Genomic DNA, 25,274 nt, shown 5'->3' with positions numbered 1-25,274 from the left:
ATAAAACGGCGGTAAAAATTAAGCATTCCCAAGTACTGCCTCAAATCCTTCGCGTTTTTCGGAAGGGGAAATGACTTTATGGCTTGTACCTTGCCGGGCAAAGGTTGAGTGCCGCTTTCATTTACCCGATAGCCTAGAAATTTAACTTCTTCCTGCCCGAACGTGCATTTATTCGGATTAACAACAATGCCATAATCTTTTAATCGTTTAAATAATAATTCTAAATGGCGCAGGTGATCGGCTTGGGATTCTGAGGCGACCAAAATGTCGTCTATATACGCGTAACAAAAATCGAAACCGCGTAAAATTTCGTCGATAAAGCGCTGAAATGTTTGCGCGGCATTTCGTAACCCGAACGACATGTACGGGAATTCAAAAAGCCCGAACGGCGTTGTAATGGCCGTTTTTCCGACGTCTTCCGACGCAACCGGAATCTGATTATAAGCTCGGACGAGATCTATTGTGGAAAATACCTTTTTGCCACTCAGTTGTTGCGCAAAATCCTCAATGTGACGCACGGGGTATCGGTCGGGAATTGTCCGTGCGTTTAACGCTCTATAGTCACCGCAAGGCCTCCAAGCTTCTTCGCCCTTCTTCGGAACCATATGAAGGGGTGCTGACCACGCGCTCTTCGAAGGACAAGCGATGCCCATCTTCACCATCGCGTCGAACTCCTTCTGGGCAGCCCTGAGCCGGTCCGGTGCAAGCCGCCGCGGCTTGCTGGAAACGGGTGGTCCAGGGGTTGTCTCGATGTAATGCACCGTTTGGTGCGTAGTCCTCATCGGGGTGCCGCTAGGCCGTGTAAGTTCCGGCATCTGCATCAGGAGCTGGTGGTAAACGGTAGTCCCTGCTACTGTCTTCACCGACGGCGTTTCATCCTCGGCTCGTGTTCCGCGGACCGTTAACGACGTGGTCCGATCGACGAGGCGACGATTGCGGATGTCCACCATAAGATCGAAGTGATCGAGAAAGTCTACCCCGATTATGGGTTTTGTAACATCCGCAACCACGAATCGCCACACGAAATCCCGTCGTAGGCCGAGGTGCAGGTTTAACGACACTGTCCCGTAGGTGTTAATTACACTCCCATTCGCCGCCGCCAGCTGGTACTCCGATCTTTCTCGCAATCCGCCTAGCAGGCGGCGCGGAAAAACGCACAAATCGGCCCCGGTATCCACTAAAAATTCCGTCTTCGAGCTGTTGTCTAAGATGAAGAGGCGGCGTGATGCTGGATTTGTGTCGCTGGCCGCCATCAACGACTCCCCAGGTCGTTTCCCTGATCCGTGGCGTTCCAATTGCACGGTGCAACGCACCTCTGCGCGGCCGGACCGAACCGCCAATGGTACCAGCATTTCCCTTGATGGTCCATTTGTCCTCCCGCGGGCCGCTCTCGCGATCGCGATAGAGATCGTCTGCGGTAGCGCGAGTTTGGATGATTTCGGTGGGTCCACCTGCGACGGGAAGATTGCCCCTGGTCCACCAAGGATTCACGGATGGCAGAAATTTCCTGCCTCAAGGAAAGAGCCAATTGCGACATCTTAATGTTTAACATGGCCTCGATGCTCGGGCCCGGCGGGGGTATTTGGCAGGATGCAGATACGCCCGTAGTCGCGGCCTCCGTGACGTGTACCCGCGGTGTCATCGTATCCGCGACAGCGTCTGCCAACTCTGCTACCTTATCCAGCGGGGTGTCCCGCTGCGTGGATAAAATCACCTGCATATTAGCAGGTAGCCGGCCCATCCAAAGCGTCCGCAATACACCGTCCGAAAAAGCCGTACCGGCCAATCCGCGCAGGTGACGAAGAAATTGGGACGGTTTTCTGTCCCCGATTTCCTCGTGTTCCAATAACCGTCGCGTTTTCTGTTCCTGCGAAGCACTAAGCCGGCGAATAAACTCATTTTTGAGCGTCGTGTACGGATCCGTGGCCGGAGGATTCATGATAATGTCTCTTACTTCCGCGGCGTGTCGCGCACTTAACGCGCCGAGAATGTACCCGAATTTCGTGGTCTCCGACGTTACATTGGATACCTCAAAACTTCTCTCTACCATCGAAAACCACATCTCCGGGTCTCCCGGACAAAACTCGGGTATTCGTACAGCGACGCGATCAACTGCCAACGGCACACTCCCGGATGTCCCGCGTTAACGGTAGGGTCAGTCATTTTACCAGTCTTGGTCACAAAAGATTAATTTCACCGCACACACACACCGCGCCTACTATTTGTCAGACCGTGTCCTTTCCTTATGTCCTTAACACTATACACTTATTTCTCTACCCTAACTAATATTGTCCGTATACGAAAAATGTCCAAATTTTCTTTAAAAAACTTTACTTGCGCGGCGAGATCACGTCGGGGTCACCAATGTGGGATCGGGAAGATAATGACTCCGCTCTGTTCCGTTCCGCACAATTTTATTGTTGCTGTCGTACAACGACGTGACTCGTGGTGCGGGTTACGCTCGACTCTCTGGTACGATCATCGCCACCGTACCAAGAGGCCTTCAAAAACAAAAGACGGTCAGAGACGACGACAACGGCTTTTCGGCTCACGCGGCTCTGGTCGTCTCGTGTGCAACCATCGTCTCGTGTGCAACCATCGTCTCGTGTGCAACCATCGTCTCGTGTGCAACCATACATTGTAGCGGCTTCGAACGGCTAAGGCGTATGTGGTGCCTTGGCCGCCACAATGGTAACAAGACCCTGAGACGCAGAATTGATCTGTGATGGGAACAGATTGAAAAACCTTCCCTTCTTGCAAAATTACTAGCTCGGTGGTTTGTATTAGGTCTCTTAGTTTTAATAAAATTCTGCATTTCAAATTGGAAGACACGATGAAACGATGACTACTGATTTTTTTAACCCTTAAATGGATTATTAGACCCACCACAATTTTAAACTAATAATTGTTTGATATATCTAAATTGTTTGAAAATTTATGTAATCCTCCGTTAAGTAAAATAATTCTCTGTTGAGATTGAGAGTCCACTGAAGGGGTTAAAATACCTGAAGAGAGTCAATTTTGTAGACTTCTTCTGACTGTGATTCTGGTATCGAATAATGCACCCCAATCTCGATAAAAAGAAATTGTTAAAGCGATTCGCTGATGCACCGTGTACCGCGCAGTATCGATTTTATAGACGCGAATGTTTTTGTAGCGCGAGATTTCGTTCCCGGGAACAACGGTTCTAAAGGGAGAAAGAAAGATCCTGAATTAAGGAAAACGTGGTAAAACGAGGAAGTAGAATGTAAACAACATCGAGTAATTTCGCCTCACGGTGGCTGACTATAATGCCTGACCAATTTACTCTAACGGTGGATCTCTTTTCTCCGCGAAACAACTGTACGGTCTGACTACGGACGAGCAGGTTCTACTTATACTTGAACGCACGTATAGATGAAAAGGAAATAATCTATCCCGAAAGGAACTAAAACAGAACAGCAGACACGCTTTTTTTCTTGGAGTTTATGAATTTCCATGGAACCAAAGGTTTAAATATAACACTTCTTTCCATGTCGAATATTTAATTCTGCAAAATTCTACGGAATATTCAACTCTCTCCACGATCCGACTTACTAATTTCTCTTCGTTAACAGACTTTCACGCGATACCGGTTTCCATAAAATTCTAAGACATAGAAGGGAATTTTTTACGGGTTTCCTGCGGTTGATTAAATCGAAGAGGAACCTGAGGGAGCAATAGCGCGTAGAATCGAGTCGAATCGAATCGTTTTTTGTTTCGATTCGTCGTGAAACTCTGCGAGGTCGGTGTAATGAAAAAGTACTTCGCGCAGAGTCGATCGCCGGATGGAAATAACGCCGATTGTTTCAGTGAAACGTAATCGCGGATTTTTCTTCCGGGCGTAAACGCCAAGGCGCGCCGAGAATTTAATGGCGCGGATCTCGTTCCTGGGGAGAGTCTTGTCGTCGCGACGCAAATGGATGTTCGAGCCAGCGATCAAACATTCGCGGGGGATTTCCAATCTTCCGGAACCAACCCCCTCTCCGTGGCTTTTAATCGGAAAAGACCGGATATCCGATTTTTCCCATACGTTGCTCGAACTATCATCCGTTGTTCGTAATGATTATATCGAATATTTGTGGTTATATATTAACACGATTGGTGTGAGAAAAGGAATTGCATTTTAATAGATGCAGCCCATAGGAGTGTATTTTGATATTTAAATAGTTTATGTGAAGATAATACTTTAGATTAGCATCCAAAATATGGGAAAAAATTCCATAACCCGTGCCTCGATAAATTCTTGTTCAATTTACCCCAAAGAGGGTAATTATCCCAAAGTTGACGAGGACTGGAATTTGCCAAGAATTCTTTCTCCAAAAAGCCCAATGCATTCGATGCACCATGGCTGTAATCACATTTTCGACCTTTCGAGCGCCAGGTGGGTGAAAAATGGGGAGATTCTCGTCGATGGAGTCGCGAGAACCGGTGGAGGAATTCGCGAAACGTCGTGGCGCATTACCGGTGGTCGGTGGGTCCCTAATGCCTTCGCGGAGCCGGCTAAAAACCACCGAGAAGCTTTTAAATTACAAGCCAACGGCGTTGCCCCGTTCCGTTCGTCCGCCTCGAACCGCGATCCGCCTCGGCCTCCACGGGTCTGCGGGTTTTTGTGTGCAATTTTAATTTTAACGCGAGCCATTCCCCCGGCAGCCGGCTCGCCCGGCGCACTTTAATCTTCCAGAGGAACGTCCATTGTACACCCTCCGCCCCTTCCATCTGTCCTCCTTCGTTTCGTCACGGTTGCTCCGCTGGAACTTTGCGTGTCGCCTCTTCCACGCGCGGGGGGAGGGGAAAAAAAACCCCGCCACCAGGTGGGGGGTGGAACGGACACGACGGCACTCGCTCGAATTAAGCACTTTTGCTTTTACGCGGCGCGCTCTTTGTCGCCGCGGATGTTCCTGTTCGGGGGTTTTGCTGAAACCGGGCCCCCTCCCCCCCGTTTGTCCTTCGTCGCGAAGCCCTTTCGGAGCCAGCCATTCGAGGGCTCGAAGCCTCGTTGATGCTCATCGTCTTCCTCCGATTACTTTCGCGCGAACGTCGGGAAACCGCGGCTGTTTTTAAGTAATGAAATACCCTCGAAACTCCCGATGGAGACGCTGATTACGGGACACGCTTTAGTTGTGGATTCGGGAGGGATTGGGGACCTTGTTGAATCATATTCAGGATGGACTTGTCAATGGTTACGCAAAAAGAGTGGGTAAACAGCCCCTCATGGGTACCTCTGTTACGTTCAAACTACGCAAGTTTTGTTCGAATTCATCAACGAGCCTTCGAAATTGACGAACCTTTGGATCGAAAAATTGACTCATCTATCTCTCACTGAGCGAACGAAGAATTTAAGAAATTATTTTCATACTGTGACGCAATGATTGGCCCCCGAAGAACCAGAATAGCTTGTACGTAGGGTTTATCGAGCTTGTCGTCCGATTAAGACCGACCCTATCTACTGGCGACGTTAATTCGACCAGCAGCCGGTCGCAGGCGACAAAAAACTTACTGCCAGGCCGAGGCTCGCCTTCGTGAAACTCGATTCCCGGCTATCGACGACGAAAAATCCCCAAAGTTGCGCGCCACGTGCTGTCGAAAGTCCACAGCAGCCGGTGCTTCGGGGGGAAAAAAAAGACGCGAAAGGAGCGTTGTCGAAACCGTCTTGCGGATTAGTTTGGTCGTTGGAGCGACGCGGAAATAATCGCTGTTCCCCCACCACCCGTGGGATATTCCTCGCGTAAAACTATAATTTCCCCGTACTCTGTTCCTCGAACCGAAAACAATTCCGGGCGATTCAATTCCCTTTCCAGCGCGATCGAAGATAAAAATCATCCCGGGGGAATTTAATTTCGCGGGAACGACGCTCCAAGTGTCGCGACACTTAAATATCGTGTCGGATATGAATCGTATTGTTCGATTCTTCGATCTCGATCGTCTGGGAGAATACGAGAATTATATTCTTTGATGGAATTTGAATTGCCAAGTGCAAATAATTAATAGATGATCAAACGATAGTTCTACGGTGAAAAAGTGCGATGATATATTTCGAATCGCGGTCTCGTTTTACGGAAAATCGATTTCGAGGATCCAACGGACACGCGTGAGATCGAGTATGATTGGATCGACGCGTTATTTATATTTCTTTTTTTTATTTGTAAATTTTCGCGGCGAGATTTCGCGCGGAGAAGAGATTCGAGGGTAGAGAAACTCCGTAAATAATGCTCCTATATATTTCAATGAAACTAAACTGTAATTACACTAAACTCGACTCTAACTTTGTACTCTGTGCTCTGATTAACTTACTGCGCGATTCTCCGCGCTCCCGTAACGTTGTTCCGTCGGACTTCTTGCGCCCCGAATTTTCTATCGCGTTTCGGAAGGAAATTTTACTTGGCGCGTGAAATTCGGGTCGTAAAGCGACTCCGAAGCGTTTAATACGAACGCTTCTCTCGATAAAACAATTGCTGTTTTTAAATTTTTGTACACGCTCGTACGGTTAGAGTAGACACCGTAAATACAAAATTAATTCTGAAACGAAGAATCAAGTACACAGGGAATATAATTATAGCAACGATAGGTCATAGAGAAGCGTTCTACGAGCTATAGAAAAAAAAAATTGAGGGTGAAACGTTCGAGCAGCGACGAGTGGAGAGATCAAACGATGGTCAGACGCGTCGGGGACGTCGTACGAAATTCCACGCGTATCGGAAACCGAAGCGGCCGGCACGGGGAAAAAATTTAATTCGGAATCGAACAGCAACCGTTCTACTAATAAACGATACCGGCGAACATGAGAGTTCGCAATCTATGGTAATTAAATGTTGCGGATTAAAAAAAAGCACACGATCGAGGGGGAAATTCCCGGACGGAACAAATCCCAAAGCAGAATCACATTCCGGCGGATGCTCTGAGCTTCGCCCGATTCGAAGACCACCCACTGGCGGAATCCAAGCAAGAGCCTCTCGAAAAACTGGGATTCGTTATTGATTTCTCGTCAAGGCAAAAGCGATCGAACGAGGGGGGAGGGAGGGGGGCAACCTGTCGAGACGGGACGTGGGATCCCGTGATCCTGGAGAATGGTCGTTTGGGTCCTCGCGAAAATGGACGCTCCGAGGACCAGAAGCAACCCGGGGAAATTTAGTTTCCGAAACGAGGGTCTAATCGCTGCCGCGATATCTCTCGAGACTTTACGATGTCGTTCCCGTGCACACACCCACGCACACGTGGGGGTTTTGGGTAGCCAGGAACACGTAAAGGAGAGGACCACGCGTCGAGGAGACACGAACGTCTCGAGACAGTGTGGGTGCACGGGGGTAAAACATCACTGGCAAGATTACACCGGAGTTTCGCCAGTTTCCGATGTTTTATCGCGATGACCCCTTCGCCTCGCCTCGCCTCGCCACCGCGATGGACCCGGGGAGGCTGGCCGGCGGCCGCTGGCGTGGAAAATCGGACGAAACTTCGGAATAATACGCTAAGGAAGCTCCCCTCCGTGACTCTCGAACAGACTGGAGAAGAAAACGGTTATCGAGGGCTCCGTGATTCTCGTCCGGGGACGCGTTTCCCACTCGTGGAATCTCCTGGACGTCGAGTTGACGACTTCCCGGACCGAATGGAACTTTCCAACGGGGGGCGTACGTCCTCTTCGACCGCCATTCTTTCTACCCGGGGCTCGATCGCGTACTCGTCGAAAGCTTTCTCTTTGAATTAACCATCCGGTATTTTTATTGCTACTTCTGTACGATATAATTGGCGACTGTGAATTGTTTTTTTTTTACGAATTTCTTACTCCTAATAATAATGGACATCACAGTAGAGTGTTTGCAATATGAGATACTATTACATTTTTATGATGAGGTTATCGAAATAACTTATATAGTAGGAGACTATACTATCATTATTTGCTTACATTTAGTTGAGTACTATGTTTTTTTACGAATTTTCCCATTTATTTTGACCAAATATTATCTATCTCACTGAACGTTAACTCTTCTATTTACAAAGTAATTTTGTTGTCGCTTCTCTAATTCTTTCCGTTTATTTTTATCAAATGTTGTATATTGCACTCCTGTATTTACAAAGTAGTTTTCCTCTCGTTTTTTTAATATTAGCGAAACCGATAATATAAACAGTATAAAACAACAACAATGTAAATTTTGCATCGTTTACTGTCACCCTATGTTCCTCAAGTATAAGCAAATGAGTTTAATGATCGAACATTGGTACTACTGCTGTATCAAGCAAACGAGAACGCGATAAGACCGTCCACAAGTTTTCTCTATAATTTATTCAAATATAAACTTTCGACTACCAACCTTTTTCCCCCCTAAAACAAATCACCATTACGGCGTACGAATACAAGCGACCGTATATTAAATTCGCCATAAATTGCCGAATAATCTGACTCTTGTAACCTCGAATCCCAAAAGTAGAAAGGAGAAAAACCTCCCAGAAAATCGTCGCGTCGCACTTAACTCGATCCCCTTCGATAAAAATCGGAAGGAGTCCTTTGGAAAATGATTGGAAAATTCACGCGCCAGCGGTTTCGATCCAACGTTTCTTCGTCTTCCGCGGATCCCGAAGCCGCGTTACGTTTCCACGTTCGGAAGATGATTTACGAGCGACGCTGATAATTACTTGGTTGCGTTAATTTTCGAGTCTGATTAAAACGTCGGGGCGGATCGGATAACGGGGGATAAACGGGTCGGAAAAAATTGTCTGCCCGCCGCAGATAACCCGCGAACTTATGCATTCAGCGGCTAATCTAGATTCGCTCCTGGAATTTTCCGGCCGATGGAAACGAGGCGTGGAGAGAGCGTTTTCGAAAATCGCGGCGTCGGGACGCAATTTCCAAACAACGGCGCGAACGACGTTCTCCCCCGCGGGCTGAACGAGGTAAAAAAATTCCCGCTCCTCCCCCCAGAAACATCACGAAACGAGAGAAAAACAATTAGCGAGATTAATCAAACGAACGAGTTTCGGGGGACAGTTTGATATAAAATTGAAAGAAAATTTGTAACCTAGCTTGCATTAGACAATGTATTGTTTATTCGAAGAAGCTTTTATTGCATAAATCTTTTACAGTCGAACGGGGGAACTATAGATCCTGAAAATTCTATCGAACGGTTAATAACGATCGCATCTATTCAGAGCTGACACATATTTTGACGTAATAAATATGTATTATTCGTAAAAATTGACTTGTATATTCCCCTATTATAAACCTGTAATACTGCGTCGATCGATTATCGGAAAATTCTGCTATCGTCCCTTTATTGTTTACGTTTATTGACGTTACACTATGATGAAAAGTGTCGCGTTTTATACGCTCTATGAACGCGAGGCTGAAAATATAAATCTCCGTTTGTAGTAATCGTGTAACGGGAAGCTCGGGGGATCGGGATTTAACAACAATTTGACGATTTAACGAACGCCGTGCTTAAGTTTAGCGGCCGGAAGGAAGTTCGCCGAGACGCGAAGACCTTTTACTCCGGGCACGGAACTTTTAACTGCTGGTCGACTCGTTGTTTTTCTTTCCCCTCCTCCCCTGTTACCTTTATGACGCAAAACTAGACGCAATAAACATTCTATTGACCCGGCCACGTTATCTTTGCCTTTTTTCCGCCGTAAATACTTCCACTTTAATAAAAATTCTAGCCGACTCGAAATGAAACTTGGCCGAACACGGCGTTATTAGTTATCGAGTTTGTTTCCTTGAATTCCAGGCTTCCCGACTTTTATACCCGCGCGTGCTTTCTACTCGTGTCGAAAGTTCTTTCTTCCGGCGATAAAAGGGAGACGCAAATTAACATTTCGTCCTGGGTCCGCCATCGTCGACAGACGACTCTTTAGCTCTCTATTATTTAAAATTTCAGCTGGAAAATAGGGTCAAATTTTATCCAGAAATGGCGGATAAATGTTGCAGATTCGTTCGTGAACCGCGATTTTTTCAATTGTAAATTATCGATGAATTTACGAATGAAACGTAAATGTTTGGTTGACCAGCGAATTAAAAGCTTCGATTTGAAACGTTCTATGCTCCGTGAACGTTGCCAGCAACGTCGAATTTGTTAGTCGCGTGGCGTAGTCAAATATAACGAATTAATTTTGATCCGCAGCCACAATGCTCCGTTATTGTAAATTAATAGAATAATGCCCATCTGTTACGTTGTGATTCTGGATTGCAGTTTAATCATAAATTACGAATTGAAAATTACGTGACCTATATTCGATCTAAATTCATTTTCTTCCATACGATAATTATTTATTTCGGTAGAAATGGATAATTCGATTACGCGTTATAATTTAGTGGTTGGGGAGTACGTTTCGGTTTAAAATTTCATTGAGAATTGTTCTGAATTCTTTAAAATGGATTTGATCTGCGATGTACATCCTTGGAAATGAAAGATTTATTGGAATACTCTACTGCTGTAACTTTATGCGCTAAAGTTGATCGTTTTTCACCGGTAAGGTGGAACAAATTTGGTGGATAAGTGGTTACCTGCGCCGCAACGACGCGTAATTCGATCTTCTCTGGCGATATAGGCGTTGCTTATCCATTACGCGTAATTAGAGACTAGATCAACGAATTTAATAATCACATTGATGCACCGTACAATTAATTGTACGGGTCTACGCGAATAGTTTGAGGATACAATATCCTCCATCTACCTATGAAGTTTCATTAAAATCGAAGCACACTGTATATTTTCTGAAATTAAATTTTTTTAAAAATCTGAGTAATTCTGCGCGAAAAACTGAATCCAAAACGTGGAATAAAATTTTGTCGTGCGGGGCTTTGTATTCGAGAGAATGGACATTGAAATCTCATTGGCAGTAGTAGGGCCAGAGATATGGTCAGAGGCGAATTTTATTTAATTTTCTCGCTACGATCAGCCCTTTTCCGTCTGTACGATGGAACTCAGACACGCGTGTTCCTCTTCCCCTCGTAACATTTTCCACGTTTAACGGAAATTAAATATTTTTATAATCGAAAAGAAAATCTTGTTTCCGTACCCAATGCAAATACCCGGCGCATAACGCGTAGCGAACGGAATAAAATTAAAGGAAACGGATCAACGTAAATCGGTGGCTTCTTCGGCAAGCGCAGCGGCGGTACTCTGATCGATCCGACGCGTCTGGGAACCGTAAATTTCGGAATCATTCTCCCCGAGTTGAAACCGGTCGAACAATTTTCGAGCGCGGGCGTTGTTTGCGCCGCGCCAAACCGTCGGACCGCCGCGTATTTATCTAATGTAAATTTAATACGAGCCCCGGCCAGTGGGCGAATTCGAAATAATTTTCGAAAGTTTCGTCCAGTTCCCGGAGTTTGATCAATTTTCCCTTTCCGCGGATATTGTTTATTCTAGTCGAGCGTTCGCGGTCGCCGGCTCGCTCGCGCACGCCCGACTAACGCGAATTTAATGCAACTCCGCTGCAGAATTAATTCGCGAATTACCATACACGTCCGCGAGCCATCGCTGCCGGTTTCCTACGGATTTTTGCGCGACGCGAAATACCACCGAATATCGGCTGAACGCCGCGTTTCATACGCCCGGTATTTATATTTAAATCGTCCACGTCACAGATTACATAAATTCTTAGACACGTAAATCAAATCTCACTTTGAAATCAATGTCTATATATTTAAAAATTTGTTTGGAGGGTCTAAATGATGTTTTAGAGTCGCGATGCAATGGGAATAGGATTCTAATGATCAATAGGCTCAGCTGCTGGATAAATACTAATGGTGAATGAAAAGCGTAACGTTACTAACAAATAGGCCTTCCTGTCACGCAATTTGATAAAGATATAACTACTTTGAATATTTTTCGAGCACCTCCCGCGATAACGTTCGTATTAGAGACCCTAGGTGAACCTTAACGAGGGCTCATTGTATACAAGTCGAACAAAACGTAGAATTTTGTTCTTCCAAATCTACGAGACAGAAAAATCTGTGAAGGGTGTTATATTTCGGTTGGCCCAAATTTTTCCTTCTTCCGGTCACGTCTCTATGATCCCCGGCAACGATCGCGAAGTTCTTGGCAGGTCGATTCATTACAAAGAAGTGTCGTTAACCGGACGTGCCGGTGTTCTCGGGTCTGGCGCGGAGAACGGGGGCCGTAATAATTGTGCAATTAACCGGACCGCAGTTTCCGTCGAGTTTTGCCAAATGGCAGCGGTGAACCGGAACTCGCCGCGAGGAGGAGCTGGTCCGGCGCGCGGGATTAAAGCTCAAAGCGAGAAGAACCGTCGCGTCGAAGCATTAAGCGACGCGCGTCGCGATTAAATCTGCGCCCGACGAAATAAAAAAAAAAACAAACGAAAAAAAAAAAGGAAAAAAAAAGCACGGTGGAAAAGAGAATTATTTTACCCGTCGGTCGACCGACTGCGTGCACGCGTCGTTACCTGCATACGTGTCGGGAATATATCTTAATCCGCCGATGCCCCGACCTGAATATTTATGCGAGTCCGCCGTTCGCATTGTAAATCGTGGTCGCGCGAAATCGTTAAAAATGTTTCGCGTCTTGGTTGCAATTTGACAATGTTTGACGATGTTTGATTCGAGTGGATTACGAAGGTTTGAGAAGCTCGCGCCTAAATTGTAATTTGACAACGTTTGTTGTTTGATTCCTCCTTACACGTCCAATTTTATATAAATACGAAAAGAAGGCCCATAAAGCTAATGAATTACGAACGTTCGACGGCATTTGCGTCGGTTTGATCGCGATTCGAAAGTTCGCGAGCACCCCTAACGGATCAGTGGACAATCCGTCAAACGATAACGAGTAACGGCGACTTTTTGCGTTCGTTTCGTTTTGGGGGTAGCGCGATCAAAGGTGGGAGTCAAAAATGAGGGCGGTCCGGGCAGATTTCGAATTCACGAAACGCGAGCCGTCAATTTAATCCAATTATTCCGAGCGATTAGCCCCTGTTGCCTATCGCGCGCGACTACTCCTCGCCTTTCGACGAACACAGTCGGGTCGCCTAATTGGCCCGCTCGACTTACCGCCCTAATTGTTTGTCCCTTGCTTTCGCGACTCGGTATGCGCACGGCGGCGACGACAATGACGACAATGACGACGTGACGACCGCCGACGAACCCGTTTCGCACCCTCCGCGTTTCGACGATTGCCAGGATCCTGGGATACGCCGCCCACGAAACCTTCCAGCGTAATTATCGTCCAATTAACCGAGTCACCGGCACCGCGGCCGAACTTCTGCCGACCCCGGAGAGCATCGACTGTCGATGAGGAGCCGATAATTCACGGATCGCTTCGCGAACATCCCACGCGACGAACCCGAAAGACACTCCCCGATCGACGTGGATTTCGTTAAAACGGAATCGTTCGACTTCTTTGCAAACAGAAGCACCATGGACGTTTAATTAACGGACATTTTATTTCTAAAGAAACGTCGAGACGCAAAGAAAATTACACCAAACAAGAGACAACCTTGCTTCATGAATTCAAGAGAAGCATTGTAGATTTATAATTACTTGAAGAAGCCCTCGAGCGTCGGAATTGCAGAATTTTTCTTCCTTAAAATATCCTTTCTGCGACGAGGAGACAGTTGTTTAATACTTAAATCCACCGTGCTCTGATAGCAGACGATCAGAGTCTTTGAAATTAAAAAATACAGGTCTGCGGTACCCCAGGTGTAGATTGCTTCAGCATTTTAATTTACTGGCTCGACGACGTGTCGCTGAGAAGATCGTAGGCAAATCGATCGCGAATTCTTCGGGCGTAATCTATTCCCCGAGCTTCGCGAGTTACCGACCACCTTTTTTCTCCCCCCAGAAGTTGCAAACTCGCAACATCTTCTCAAGAAACGATCGCTATTACATCGCGTCGAAGAAAATAAGAATCAAGAGACTCGAAGGAAGTCTGTAGGAAAATCTGAACTTCGCTGCTACGAGCATAATCTCAGCGTTTCCCGTCAATTTATAACAAACTTTAATTACACCTCGTAGTTTTTCCTCCCCCAAAGCCCTGACGATTCTAACAATTCGAATCGTTTGTTATAAAAGTTAACATCCGACAACAGGTGTCTCGAAGATGGAGCTCCAATTACAAATATCAAATTGCGCGGAGAAAGAACGTAATACATTTAAAATATCTCGAGCGACGCGACATTGGCGACTCCACGGTGCCAAGCATCCCCGGTTGGCATAATCGTATCCTGCGCGGCGTCGCGCGGCCAATTAATTATTCGCCGACCGTGATATTAATCCAGAAGTCGACGGGACGTTGATTCGAGAAATTCGAAAATTTCCAGGAAAATGTTTTGTTAATTTCTCGACGACCGGGCTCTCTCCCGCCGGCTGGCAAATCGGGTTCCGCGGGCTTGATTAACCATTCATCCGAGAGAAGTGGCGTCGCGGCGCTCCTTTCGTCCGATATCGCGAAGTTGGATAACAAAAAAAAAGAAAAAAGTTCTCTCGTCCGGCAGAAGCGAAACTCGACGCAGCGAATCGAGCTCTGAATTCCTTGTTAGGACGGGTACAGGGTCGCTGGAACATCCTGTAAACGCGTTACACGGCCTAATTTTTTGCAGAGGAACCACCCACTCGTCGAACAATGGGCGTCGATTCGGTGTCTTGCGTTTTCCGGGTCGTAAACTCGAGCTCGTATCGTCGAAACGTGTTTGGTGGAATACGAGCAAGAGTTTCGGGAGTCCAGGTAAAGGGGAGGAATATAGTTTAGGGCGTACGATGGGAAAAGTAGTTGGAGCCAGTAATGATCGAACGTAAGAGGAAAATCGTGAAACTCGCCCGACACTGTGGATTTCATACACCGTGCAACTTTGTTTCTTCGTTGTGGCTGAGTGTGCTTAGCTACCCTGGGCTCTTTGCAAATTTCAATTAAACCATTACGAAGCTATTGGACCGTGTTGCGTCACGGAGTCATGATCAGGCGCTTCGTGGAGATGTACGCAGCTCTCGCAATTAATTATTTCGATAGAAGCTAGTTGAAGCGACGTGTACTGACGGGCACGCGAAACTTGCATCAAGCTAAATACATACATACGTGTGTTCTGTTACAAAGGTCCGATGTTCTCCGTCGATTTTTCATGAGTGAAACCGTGGAAGAATAATTAAATCTCTCTCAAACCTGGTACATAAGAATGGCCCACTCTTCAGTCGCTAATTAGTTCCAAACAATGTACCAAGTTTTACTAGTAGACATTCACCGACGAAAGGGTTCGTTTCTGCTTTTCTGTCGCTATCCGTAACGCAATCTATCCCGTAAAAAAAACCATACAACACTCTGGGAACTCCTTCGTACTCCAACGGTTTCGCAAATTCCATCGGAGGGTTGAAACTTTGTAATGTAACTTCATCACTTGTACTTGAGTTACTAAACTTGGGAAAAACACGTCTCCCTTACATAGCAGGGAGCCTTCGAAGGCCCACAGTTTCGAGGGGGGGAGCAACAATGGACAATTATTCTTCTTAATATTTCATATTATTTGCAAATCTTCAAAAACTCTTGAACGTTTGAATAGTTGATCCCAATTTAAGGATTAAAATTTCTAGATACTATCGACGCAAAAATCGAAGCTTCGTTTAAGGGAAATTCAAAGAGGATCGTAGCAGGGATGATCGTACGCTTATCGACGCGATTTCGCGGGAAGAATAGCGTCGATGACGGGGTGCATGTAAAAGACATGCGTCTTTCGGACCACGGGGCGCTCGGTATTCCGGGCGGCTGAAAGCGGCGGCGGCTGGTAATACTCTTGAAAAGTAGTCCAAGTGAATAATGACTCCGCACAATGGAGTTTCGAGACCTCTCGCGCGCACGGGAGGCGCGGGGGGGGGGGGGAGGCTTAAACTTTCCCGGGGCGCATTCTTTCGACCCCGTATTTACTTTTCTCGAGCGCATTAGCGCGCGATGCCGAGTTTTCGCGGTTCCTGCGGACCGTCTTTAAATTTTTCAGAGCTTGTTGCGTCCCGATCCCCTGGCTCCGCTGGAAAACTCATTTATTCCCGCTACGAGATAAATATTCTCCAACCAGCCAACCCCCGGCTAGTCCGAGGGAACGCTCTTCGAACTGTTAGACATCCGGGTTGTAAATTAGAAACATTTTTCCGTTTTTCGCTACGTCTCCGTTTTCAACCTCTAATCGTATCGTTGTCAAGGGGTTCGAAAAACTTCAAAATTGAAACGATCGTAGGCGTTTCGAAGATCGAAGGGCGATTCTCGTGTCCGCGCGAAGGGGCGTAATATCCATGGAAACTGGTTCAAGAGAATAATGACGCGAAACAATGCGAGGTAGTCGCACCCCTTTCGGTGTGACCGTATTCTTTGACGACGCCGGCCACTTTCGTCGAGTCGCGGAATTGCTTTCACCTTTCGAGCGCAACTGCAACCGACCCGTGCACCCGCATGTGCGGAAAGAGACTTCTAAGACGGCTGCATTCCGACGAGGAAATCCTCGACGACTCTATGCTCTCGCTTCGTAGGAAACAACACGAACAGATTACTAAATAAATTAAGAGATTCTACCGCCGCGGTAATCGCGTCGCCTTTTTCTCAACCGTTTACGTCGGTGGATTTACACAGCAATTCTGGTCACTTGCAATTCACTTTTAAGTACGTCTAGTGTCAGTGTCATGGCGACGTTTCCTCCACGTTTCCTTTTCTTTTCTCCCGCTGTCTCACTCGCTTCCTCCTGCAACAGCAATCGTGAACATAAATATTGCCGAATTCTTCGCTCGGAATTTCATAATAGAAGGTTCAAATTCCGCATCAATATAATATAGAATTCCCTGGAGGCTTCCCAAGACAATATACACACTTCAGAAAATCCAAAATATAACAGAACAACTAAACGAGTACTACAGCATCCCGAACATCCCGAAAACGGTAAATTACAATCGAATACCACCGAACCGTCGTCTAAACTCGGCGATAAATCATCGATAAACTTGCTGGCTGGCCGTGGATCGAATTCGTACGAATCCAGCCGCTTCTCCCGCGAGCTTGATACAGATTACTCCATCCCGATCGGATACCGGGAAAGTATTTCCCCGGAAACGGCGCCGAGATCCTTGGGAATCACGGAGCAATCGGGTCCGACGAGAGTCGGTCGGATATTCGATCTCGTTCCTTCCCGACGTTCACCGCCATTTGTCTTCTCCGCTCCGGCCATTCAAGCTTTCCCTTTCCTATTTTTCTCCCGCGGATCTCTCTCGTTCTTTCTTTCCCCGTAGTTCGGTGCTTCCGGGAGAGGGGTGCCGCGCACCCGGCACGAACAAAATCATAAAAGTTTTAGCCTACAACTCCGAGACGCGAGGCCAAAGCCCGGCTCGCGAGAAGAGAAGCTTTTCGGTGTTAGTCGTTCCGTAACGCTCCCAGTCGTTTGTGTTCCCATCTTGTTCGCGTCTGTACGCTCCTATCCTCGCGTGCACACCCTCTGGCGTACGTGTCTGGCCGCGTGGCGGCCACGTCCACGACGCCCCCGCGTCTCGATGTGTGTGCGTCCGTGAGAACCAGCCGAGTTTCGTCGGCCATTAGCAGCAGCCGTCGGTCCTGAAAATCAGAAAACTTCTGAAACTGATCCCCCCGCCCGGCATCCGCCGAGCCAATTACTTTCCTCCTTGCGGATTTATCGTACGCGGTCGGATATTAATTGTAGCCTCGACGTCGCTCGTCCCCGAAAGCGACAGGAAGACTTTGGCCACTCCGCCATCCCCTAACTGGAAAGAATAGCCGCGCGTAGGGAGTTAATTATTTGATACGTGCTTATTTTACGCGACGTTCTGCTCTTTGTCGAATGTATCAATAGATCTGAGAAAATGTAAGAGTGTTTATATTAACTCTGAGGAACTTTAGATGAATAGGAACTCATTTTGGAAGGATATTTAACCCTTAACTGGGGCTCTCAATCTCAACTGAATTGGGTAAATGGAAATCAACTTTCCTTTAGAGCATTTAAAAAATGATGAACTAATGGAGGATTACATAAATTTTAAAATAATTACATTGACATGATAATACCAGACCTCGCACAAGTTTAGTAACTCGTCAAAAGCTATGGTAGAGGATTACTACTTGTTCCAGTCTTTACAAAATCCCAAAGCGACGATGTCAACTTTTTACACCCAAAGATGAGACCATTTATAACAAAGATGGCAAAAGATTCTGGACCAAAATGGCCACCAATCCAATAAAATATTAATACATTACAAAAAAAATTCTTCCCTTTCGCGAGGAAGAATACTTTAGCTCGATATTTCTCGAACCGTCGAGTACGCTAAGAGTAAGAGTAAGAAAGATGGCCGACGTTGCTGGTCGAACCGCGTGAAACCTGACGATCGACCCTGTTTTACAGAGCGTTTACAATCTGCTGGGGGAGACGCTGTCGAGGCTGCAACAGTACGCGGAGGCGGAGAGGTGGTTCCAGGCGAGTTTGGCCAGCCAGCCTGACCACGTGCCGGCCCACATCACTTACGGGAAACTTTTGGCTCGAAACGTAAGTAGTTGCCGGCTTTAGATCGGTTCCCTTTCATCAGACCTGCGATCCAGTTTCCGGAGTTTACCGCGGCCCGACCGATATCGTTCGGCGGAATTTCGTGGCCGCGATACCGCTGCACGGGGGGCGAAGAAGGGGGGTGGAAAAATGAAACGCCGCGGGGGAATCTCTGGCGGAGTTCGCGTGCCAAAGAACACGGAACTTGTCCGGAAGAGTGTTCCCGGCGATGTTCCGCTATCCGCCCCGTTCCCACGGACCCTTTTATTTCATTTACTTTCCCAGAATCCGGAATATCGAGAAACTTTCCACCTCACCCTTGATCTAACGAGAAATCGCGCGTGGAATTTTGCGGTTCGAGGCCTCCATTTTGGTTCGAAACGAAGTAGATTTGCCTCGAATATCGGTCCAAAAAGCGAGTAACCACTGAAGGTTTAAACATAACTTTCATTCTGGTACCTTTAGAATTTTGTCTCCAGTGTTTTTATTTAAAACAGCTCTCTGTTATAACTCGATGCGAGCAGAAATAAATTCGATCGCCATATTATTCGAAAATCGATAAAATTGCCAACGATCGCCATTCGAATAATCAGTGTTTACATTTTGCAGTCGATTCTCTGAAATTACCCCCCGAATATTAAACTTTTTCTGGTTGGACCGCAACGAATGCTCTTTTAAATTCGACTTCTTTATCCCTGGTCGTCGCGGAGGTACTGCTTTCTGGATAATTCGTCGCACGGTTGTAACAGTAGCCGATGTTTCCACTTGGACAGCAATTTGTCTTGTCGGACGACAGCTATTCGATGCTTCTTGCAAGATTAATCGTCCTCCTCTTTGCGTTGTTGCCATTTCCGTGGGACTCTTCTTTCCTACTATCTTCTAACAATCTATCGATCTTAATATGCCTCTTAAATACCTCGAATGCTTCTAACATTATTTCAGTCCCTTCGTAATCGATGCTTGGAAACACTGATCGGTGCATACCATACACTAACCCCCAAGTGGACTCTCAAATCTCAAATAAATTATTTTACTTAATGCTCATTTCCCCCTTAAAGGGTTTACATAGAGGATTACATAAATTTTCAAATAATTACATTGGCATATATTAAATAATTATTAGTTATTCTATACAATTACTGTGGAAATAGTTCAAGCTCGAAGACCACTAAAGAATACAATTTTCTCGCGTAGAACTTGAAAGTCAAGTTTTGGTTAAAAATTGTCAAGTCGCCTTGCACCCTAAGGAATTAAATACGCGGTAGAAATAAAATATGGCGTCTTTGTTGGCCGGAGAGTAATCGTACGAGGCGCGATAACTCCCGGGTTGACCGATAACCGGGATTGCGGGGCCCCTCAGCGAGTCTGACCACGTCCCGACCCACATCACTTAGCAAACCTTCGACTCGGCACGTAAGTAGTTAGTACTATTTTGCCGCGACCGGGATCGAACTGGATAGGCCCAGACGGGAGATCGGCTGACCTGAATCGGTGGCGGCTTCGAAGGTAACCGTCGACGGGAAACAGCAGTTAAGCTGATTCTGCTCGATCCACTGACCGTTCCGTGTTCCGGAGCGGCCCAATCGTTGACCGGAAACCGGTATTTCTCCCAAAAACATATCTAACACGACCGACGATTACGCTCACTGAGCCGAGAGCGATTCTGGACGCGCTGTGTTGCGCCCCCCTGGTACGTGTCTCGTTTCGCGAAACGCCCCGACGGCGTGCACCTTTTGCTTACATCAAACGCGAATGCAGATATTTTTCGATCGATTAGCCGCGCATCGCGGACCTTCGATCCCCGTTTTTTACCCGCAACTTTCCTACCGATTGCTTCTCGTTTTGATTGTCGACTTTCATCGACTCTGTACTCATACTTTGTGAATGAGTTTCATATGAATTTTTCCCCCATTCATTTTTATTGAATGCAGTTTCTTGTGAGGGGTCCATCAAAACTGATAAACAGTACGCAACAATAATAAAACGCCAAAAATCCTAATCTGGTCGCGATGAACGCAGCTTCACTTCTGTGATCATTCCAAGTTTTTTATTTAAACCCTTAAATATCAAAATCCATGCAAAAATGGATCCACACCAAAAACAATGGCTCAATTCATGGGGAAACAAATTTTGTGTACGAATACAATTTGGATTGACTGCACACTCGATATACCAAGTATGAGTAACCAGCGTCGTTATTATTTCTAACATTGAAGCTATTGTCCTCGTGTAGAACGTTTTGCAAACGCAAAGTCGCCTAGGTAGCGTGTGTTCATCCTCGTGTTCTTCGAGTAACGGTCACTTTCTGCTGCAATTATTCCAGACATTGTTTAGAAAGTTCGCGCTAGGCGTGGCAAATTGGGGGAACCGTTGTTACACGAATCTCCCATTCGCAAGCAACAACTAGCATTCCGCTCGTCGCGTAAAATGACTGCTTAGGTACTCTTACGAAAGCTAAACATCGTTGCAGTGCACGTATGTTTGAGCTTAACCAGCGATCTCCGTGCACGTGCAGAGTAAACCGACCGTAGTTTCTTATAACACGGTGGGAATATTTCGACGATCCCCGCATAACATGATGAATCATGCTCGAATAAAGCGGTTGGGAGTTGCTGTGCCGGGCAACGTATGGGAATTTTCTGTTGCGTAAGCGTTTCGATACGGGCATCGAGCATCTACGCGACGCGACTTCGTAATATTTCCACGGCCAGAGAAATATTAACCGCGTTAAACCTTTTAAAACATTGATTCGTTGATCGCAAACAACGCTAGGATTTAATACGTCGAACAAATAAGGGATTCGTCATGCAACAAATACATTTCCATTTGATCGAAAACGGTCTCGAAAGTAAAATCAATTTTTAATTTAAATATATTCCCCCACCCAGCTCGTGGTCTAATTATATTTCTCTCCGCGATTGAAATAATAAATCAAGGAGAATCGAACGGCAAATAGAGGAACACCGATACCATTTCCTACGGGATTATTCTATCCGACGCGGACCCGGCGAAATTCCTCTCGAGGTAAATAATTCCGTTGGCGATTTTTTTCTACAAAACAACGGCGCATTTGTAAAAGGAAAGTTGCAGAGGATCGGGAAACACTACTCTCGCGAAACACCGTCCGAAATGTCGCTCTTAATTTGTTCGACCCTGTTTCGCGCGGAGTGGAGCTTTTTACCTTTACCTCGTAACGCGTGTTTTAGCAACAGGAAGTCCTTTGCGCAACGGATGCGCGCGTAAATAACGATGCGCATCGCGCGTCGAACGGAAGGGTCAATGAAAAATCAATACCGGGTAAACGATGCAGAGCGTAATTGAACGTTTGATCAATAAATGTCGTCGATGTTACGTCGCGAATGAATTTTACCTTCGAACGATATACGAAGGGACCCCACGATCGTGCGCCATTTCTACCCGTGAAAATATTGAAACCGATTACGAATTGAGTAATTTATTAATTAATTTTATAGGTTAATAGAAATAGAAATCGTCCGTTGTTCTGTTTGTTGAACTTAAATGATGAGTTGTGGTCTTTACTGTGCAGAGCTGGAAAGACGACTAGTGGGACGAGAGAGGGGCAAGAGGGGTACCCCGCACGCTCCACCCAATCCCCACCTTTGACGCTCCTCTAGCGACCATTCGACATTTGGTGACACGCTGTGACATAGAAGTAGGTCTGGGTTTAGTAGAATACGTCCGTTTCGACCAATAACGAACGACCATCGAGGATGTGTGTGTGTAGAGGCGTGACCATACCACTAGGATCCAATCGTACCCGCATTCCACCCGCTCACAGTCTTATCTGCTCTGCACAGTACCTGTCGCTGAATCGCATTGTCGATGTCTACCATAGAAATCCAATTTTGACTCGATGAACGTTTTAATTTCCAAGCAATGAAATAGATCTGGTTAATTTCATTATTACTCGTAGCAGCCTGCATGGCATGCGTTACCTTGTTCGAAAATCAGTCGCATGGTTTGAGTCTGTAGGACTGTGCCCGCGTGTGCTTACGTTTAACTGAAATTTCGTTAAATACGCGAGGAACATGATTTATGGAGCATCGAGATTGGGAACAATTAATTCCACGGAAAATTCGGTTTTTCTAGGGCGAACGTGATTAGTTGCATTAGTTTGTAGCCCCGTGCAGGATTAATTAGCTGCGGAACCGGTGCTGCAATAGCACTCGTGAAACCGTAGTCCGTTGGCAAACCATTAGGGCACCGCGTGGGTGGTTGTCAACAATGGTGGGATCAAGTTTGTTGTGTGCTCACGAGTATCGATCGGTTTACTACCTAAGGTTTCGTTTCGTTCTCACGTAGAGAGTTTCGATTGCGCTTATCAACGTTGCTGGCACTTTTCGTGGCACCAGTTGCTTTTCGAAATGCGTTCTAGCGTTTTTCTAAATTGCAAATAAAGCTGCAGTACTCGTTCGTCGAATGAAATTAAACTATTCGTCGGTGCGTTTATACGAGTCTTTGTTTTCAGAACCACGTTCTTTCCATCGTACTTTTTAAAAAGCATATCGATATTTTTTAATGAATCTTGCCTAGGCGCGGTTTTCTAAACAAACATCCTGCCCTTAAGTAGACCCTTAAGGTCTCATTTCGCGTCGTATTCGATATTCATCGCGGTACGTTCCCGATTGATCGACCCTCCAATTATTGAAACCTGGTTTGTGGTTTCTTCCGCAGTCGAGCCGCGTGCTGGAGGCCGAGAGATGGTTCCTGAGGGCCCGCAGGCTAGCGCCGGACGATTCGAGGGTCCACCATCATTACGGTAAGTGTAACCAGCAGCTTCTCTAATTACGAACGCGAGCCAGGCGACTCGAGGGGTAAGGAAAGAATCGATCATAGAACGATAAGCACGAGAATCGAAGTCTCTTTCTCCGCGGTTGGCCCAGCACTATCGGGAGGATCGGTAAGAGGGCTTCGTTTATTATTAAAGCAATGAAATACGGCCCCTTAAGAGCGTGCTCCTCGCTGTTCCCGGAGCAAATTGGGGTGGCCGATTCATCCTTTGGTCCATTGTAACGACGGTATAATTGATTCACCGGGAACTCGGTGCGTCGCGGGGGTGGCATTAGCCATTCCCCTCCGTTGTCGAAACCGGGAGGATGAAGAAACAATGGACGAGATTCTTCGGGAGTCGTTTAATAAGGATGATAAAAGGATCCGCCGTAAATACCCGGGTGTAATATTTCCCTAACGGTGGAAAGTGGATGCTGAAAGGCCGGCGAGCGTGGAAAATATAGAGAAGATTACCAGGGGGGGAATGAAAAATGGCGGCGTCGTGCAATCGGACGCGATCGACGGGTATTGAAATTCCAAGGGTGGGGGGTGGGAAAAGCGTCGCGGTTTCCAGTTTCCACCCGTTGCGTTTCGTCTCCTTCCGGGATCTTCGTTTTGACTCCGTTTTTGTCCCCGTCGAAAATCCGTCGAGTCCTCTCGCGAGGCGTCGCGGGGACATCGCTCAGCCCGAACCTTCGTGGCCGGGATTAATCTACTCGACGGGCGGGGGAAAAAAACCGCAGTCACGGGTGGAGTAGTAGTTTTCGAGGCGCAAAAAACGACGCGGTTTATCTCTTTTAACGGCACGCGTCATTAGGCGGTGGAAGAACGCGCTATACATCACGGACCCACCGGGGGATTTATGCCGACGAAATTTTTAGGGCGTCGATAGAATCTTGGATCAGCATTCGTGCTTTAATCGTGAGACTACACTCGTCGTCAAGTCTTATATATTGAAATCAATACCATCTTTCCGAAATTCGGGGCCCAGAATGGCCACTTGATAGAGGAAAGAGACTCTCGTGGTATTGGGGGGTTTCGACGGAGATGGTTGGATCGGAGAAGGTAAACTCGTCCGGTTCCCGTTTGCTTTCAGGACTGTTCCTGACGTCTCAGGGGCGGCTATCGGAGGCTGCGGAGGAGCAGCTACGCGCGGCGGAACTTTCCAGATCCGATTACGAGCTGTCGATGGCGGCGGCGTCGGCGCTGAGGCAGGCGGATCGCCTGGAGGACGCTGAGGTCTGGTACAGACACGCCGCCAGCCTGAGGCCCCACGAGGCGCGAAGTCACACAAACTTGGGCGCGATTCTTCACCTGAACGGGAAATACAAGCAGGCGGCGGCCGCGTACAGCGAGGCGCTCAGGCTGCAACCGAACGACGCAAAGACCATCATGAACCTACAGAAACTGGCGTCGATTCTGGCGTGACCACGCGACCACGGCACCGGCTTCGTCCCGGCCAACGCGAGTGACAGCAACCAGAGAGACGAGTGCGTGTATTATACGACCCCTGGAAAGACCCACTATCGACTCGCCGTACTTCTTGTACCCACGTCTCCCCGATCTTCCTCCCGATATTCGTTTATATCCGTCGACGAGCACGGCAACGTCACCGAACCGAGGCCCTCGGGGACCTCGCCGCGCTATCGACTCGTATCGCCTGCTATGGTATGTAAAGAATAAAGCTTCCTTTATTTTTCTCTAAAGACGTTACATTTTATTCCACCCTTACGGCCCTGTTCGAATTCACCAACATTCGACCGATAATAGAACTAAATTTCAACTCTACTATGGCGGGTTGAGAGCCAAATTTAACACTGAATTTGAAACCTTCGAGCTGCCTTCCATTTATCATAAAAATCGATTTACTTCTAAGTTCATACTTTGCCGAGAAATAATTACGAAAATTATCGAAAGAAGATGTCTTCCTGCGAATCGACTAGACTTTCAACGATGGTAAGTACTATATTAATATACTAGTTAACATCTTCCTAAGGGGA

General features: G+C 46.8%; 1 protein-coding gene across 1 annotated transcript in view; it reads left to right on the top strand.

Annotated features, from left to right (window-relative positions):
• LOC122396904 (protein O-mannosyl-transferase TMTC2-like) overlaps positions 1–24,905 on the top strand; it is a 255,212-nt gene extending 230,307 nt beyond the window's left edge. Inside the window, exons 8-10 of the mRNA XM_043395708.1 lie at positions 18,346–18,486; positions 23,179–23,263; positions 24,371–24,905. Coding sequence (XP_043251643.1) covers positions 18,346–18,486; positions 23,179–23,263; positions 24,371–24,702 — 558 coding nt within the window. The 3' untranslated portion in view covers positions 24,703–24,905. The remainder of the gene's footprint in view (positions 1–18,345; positions 18,487–23,178; positions 23,264–24,370) is intronic.
• The last annotated feature ends 369 nt before the right edge of the window (positions 24,906–25,274 follow it).

This window comes from Colletes gigas, unplaced genomic scaffold (assembly GCF_013123115.1).
Source record: "Colletes gigas isolate AHSC1104 unplaced genomic scaffold, ASM1312311v1 Colletes_gigas_Sc00001, whole genome shotgun sequence".
NCBI classification, from domain to species: domain Eukaryota; kingdom Metazoa; phylum Arthropoda; class Insecta; order Hymenoptera; family Colletidae; genus Colletes; species Colletes gigas.
This window is presented reverse-complemented; position numbering and strand designations above follow the sequence as displayed.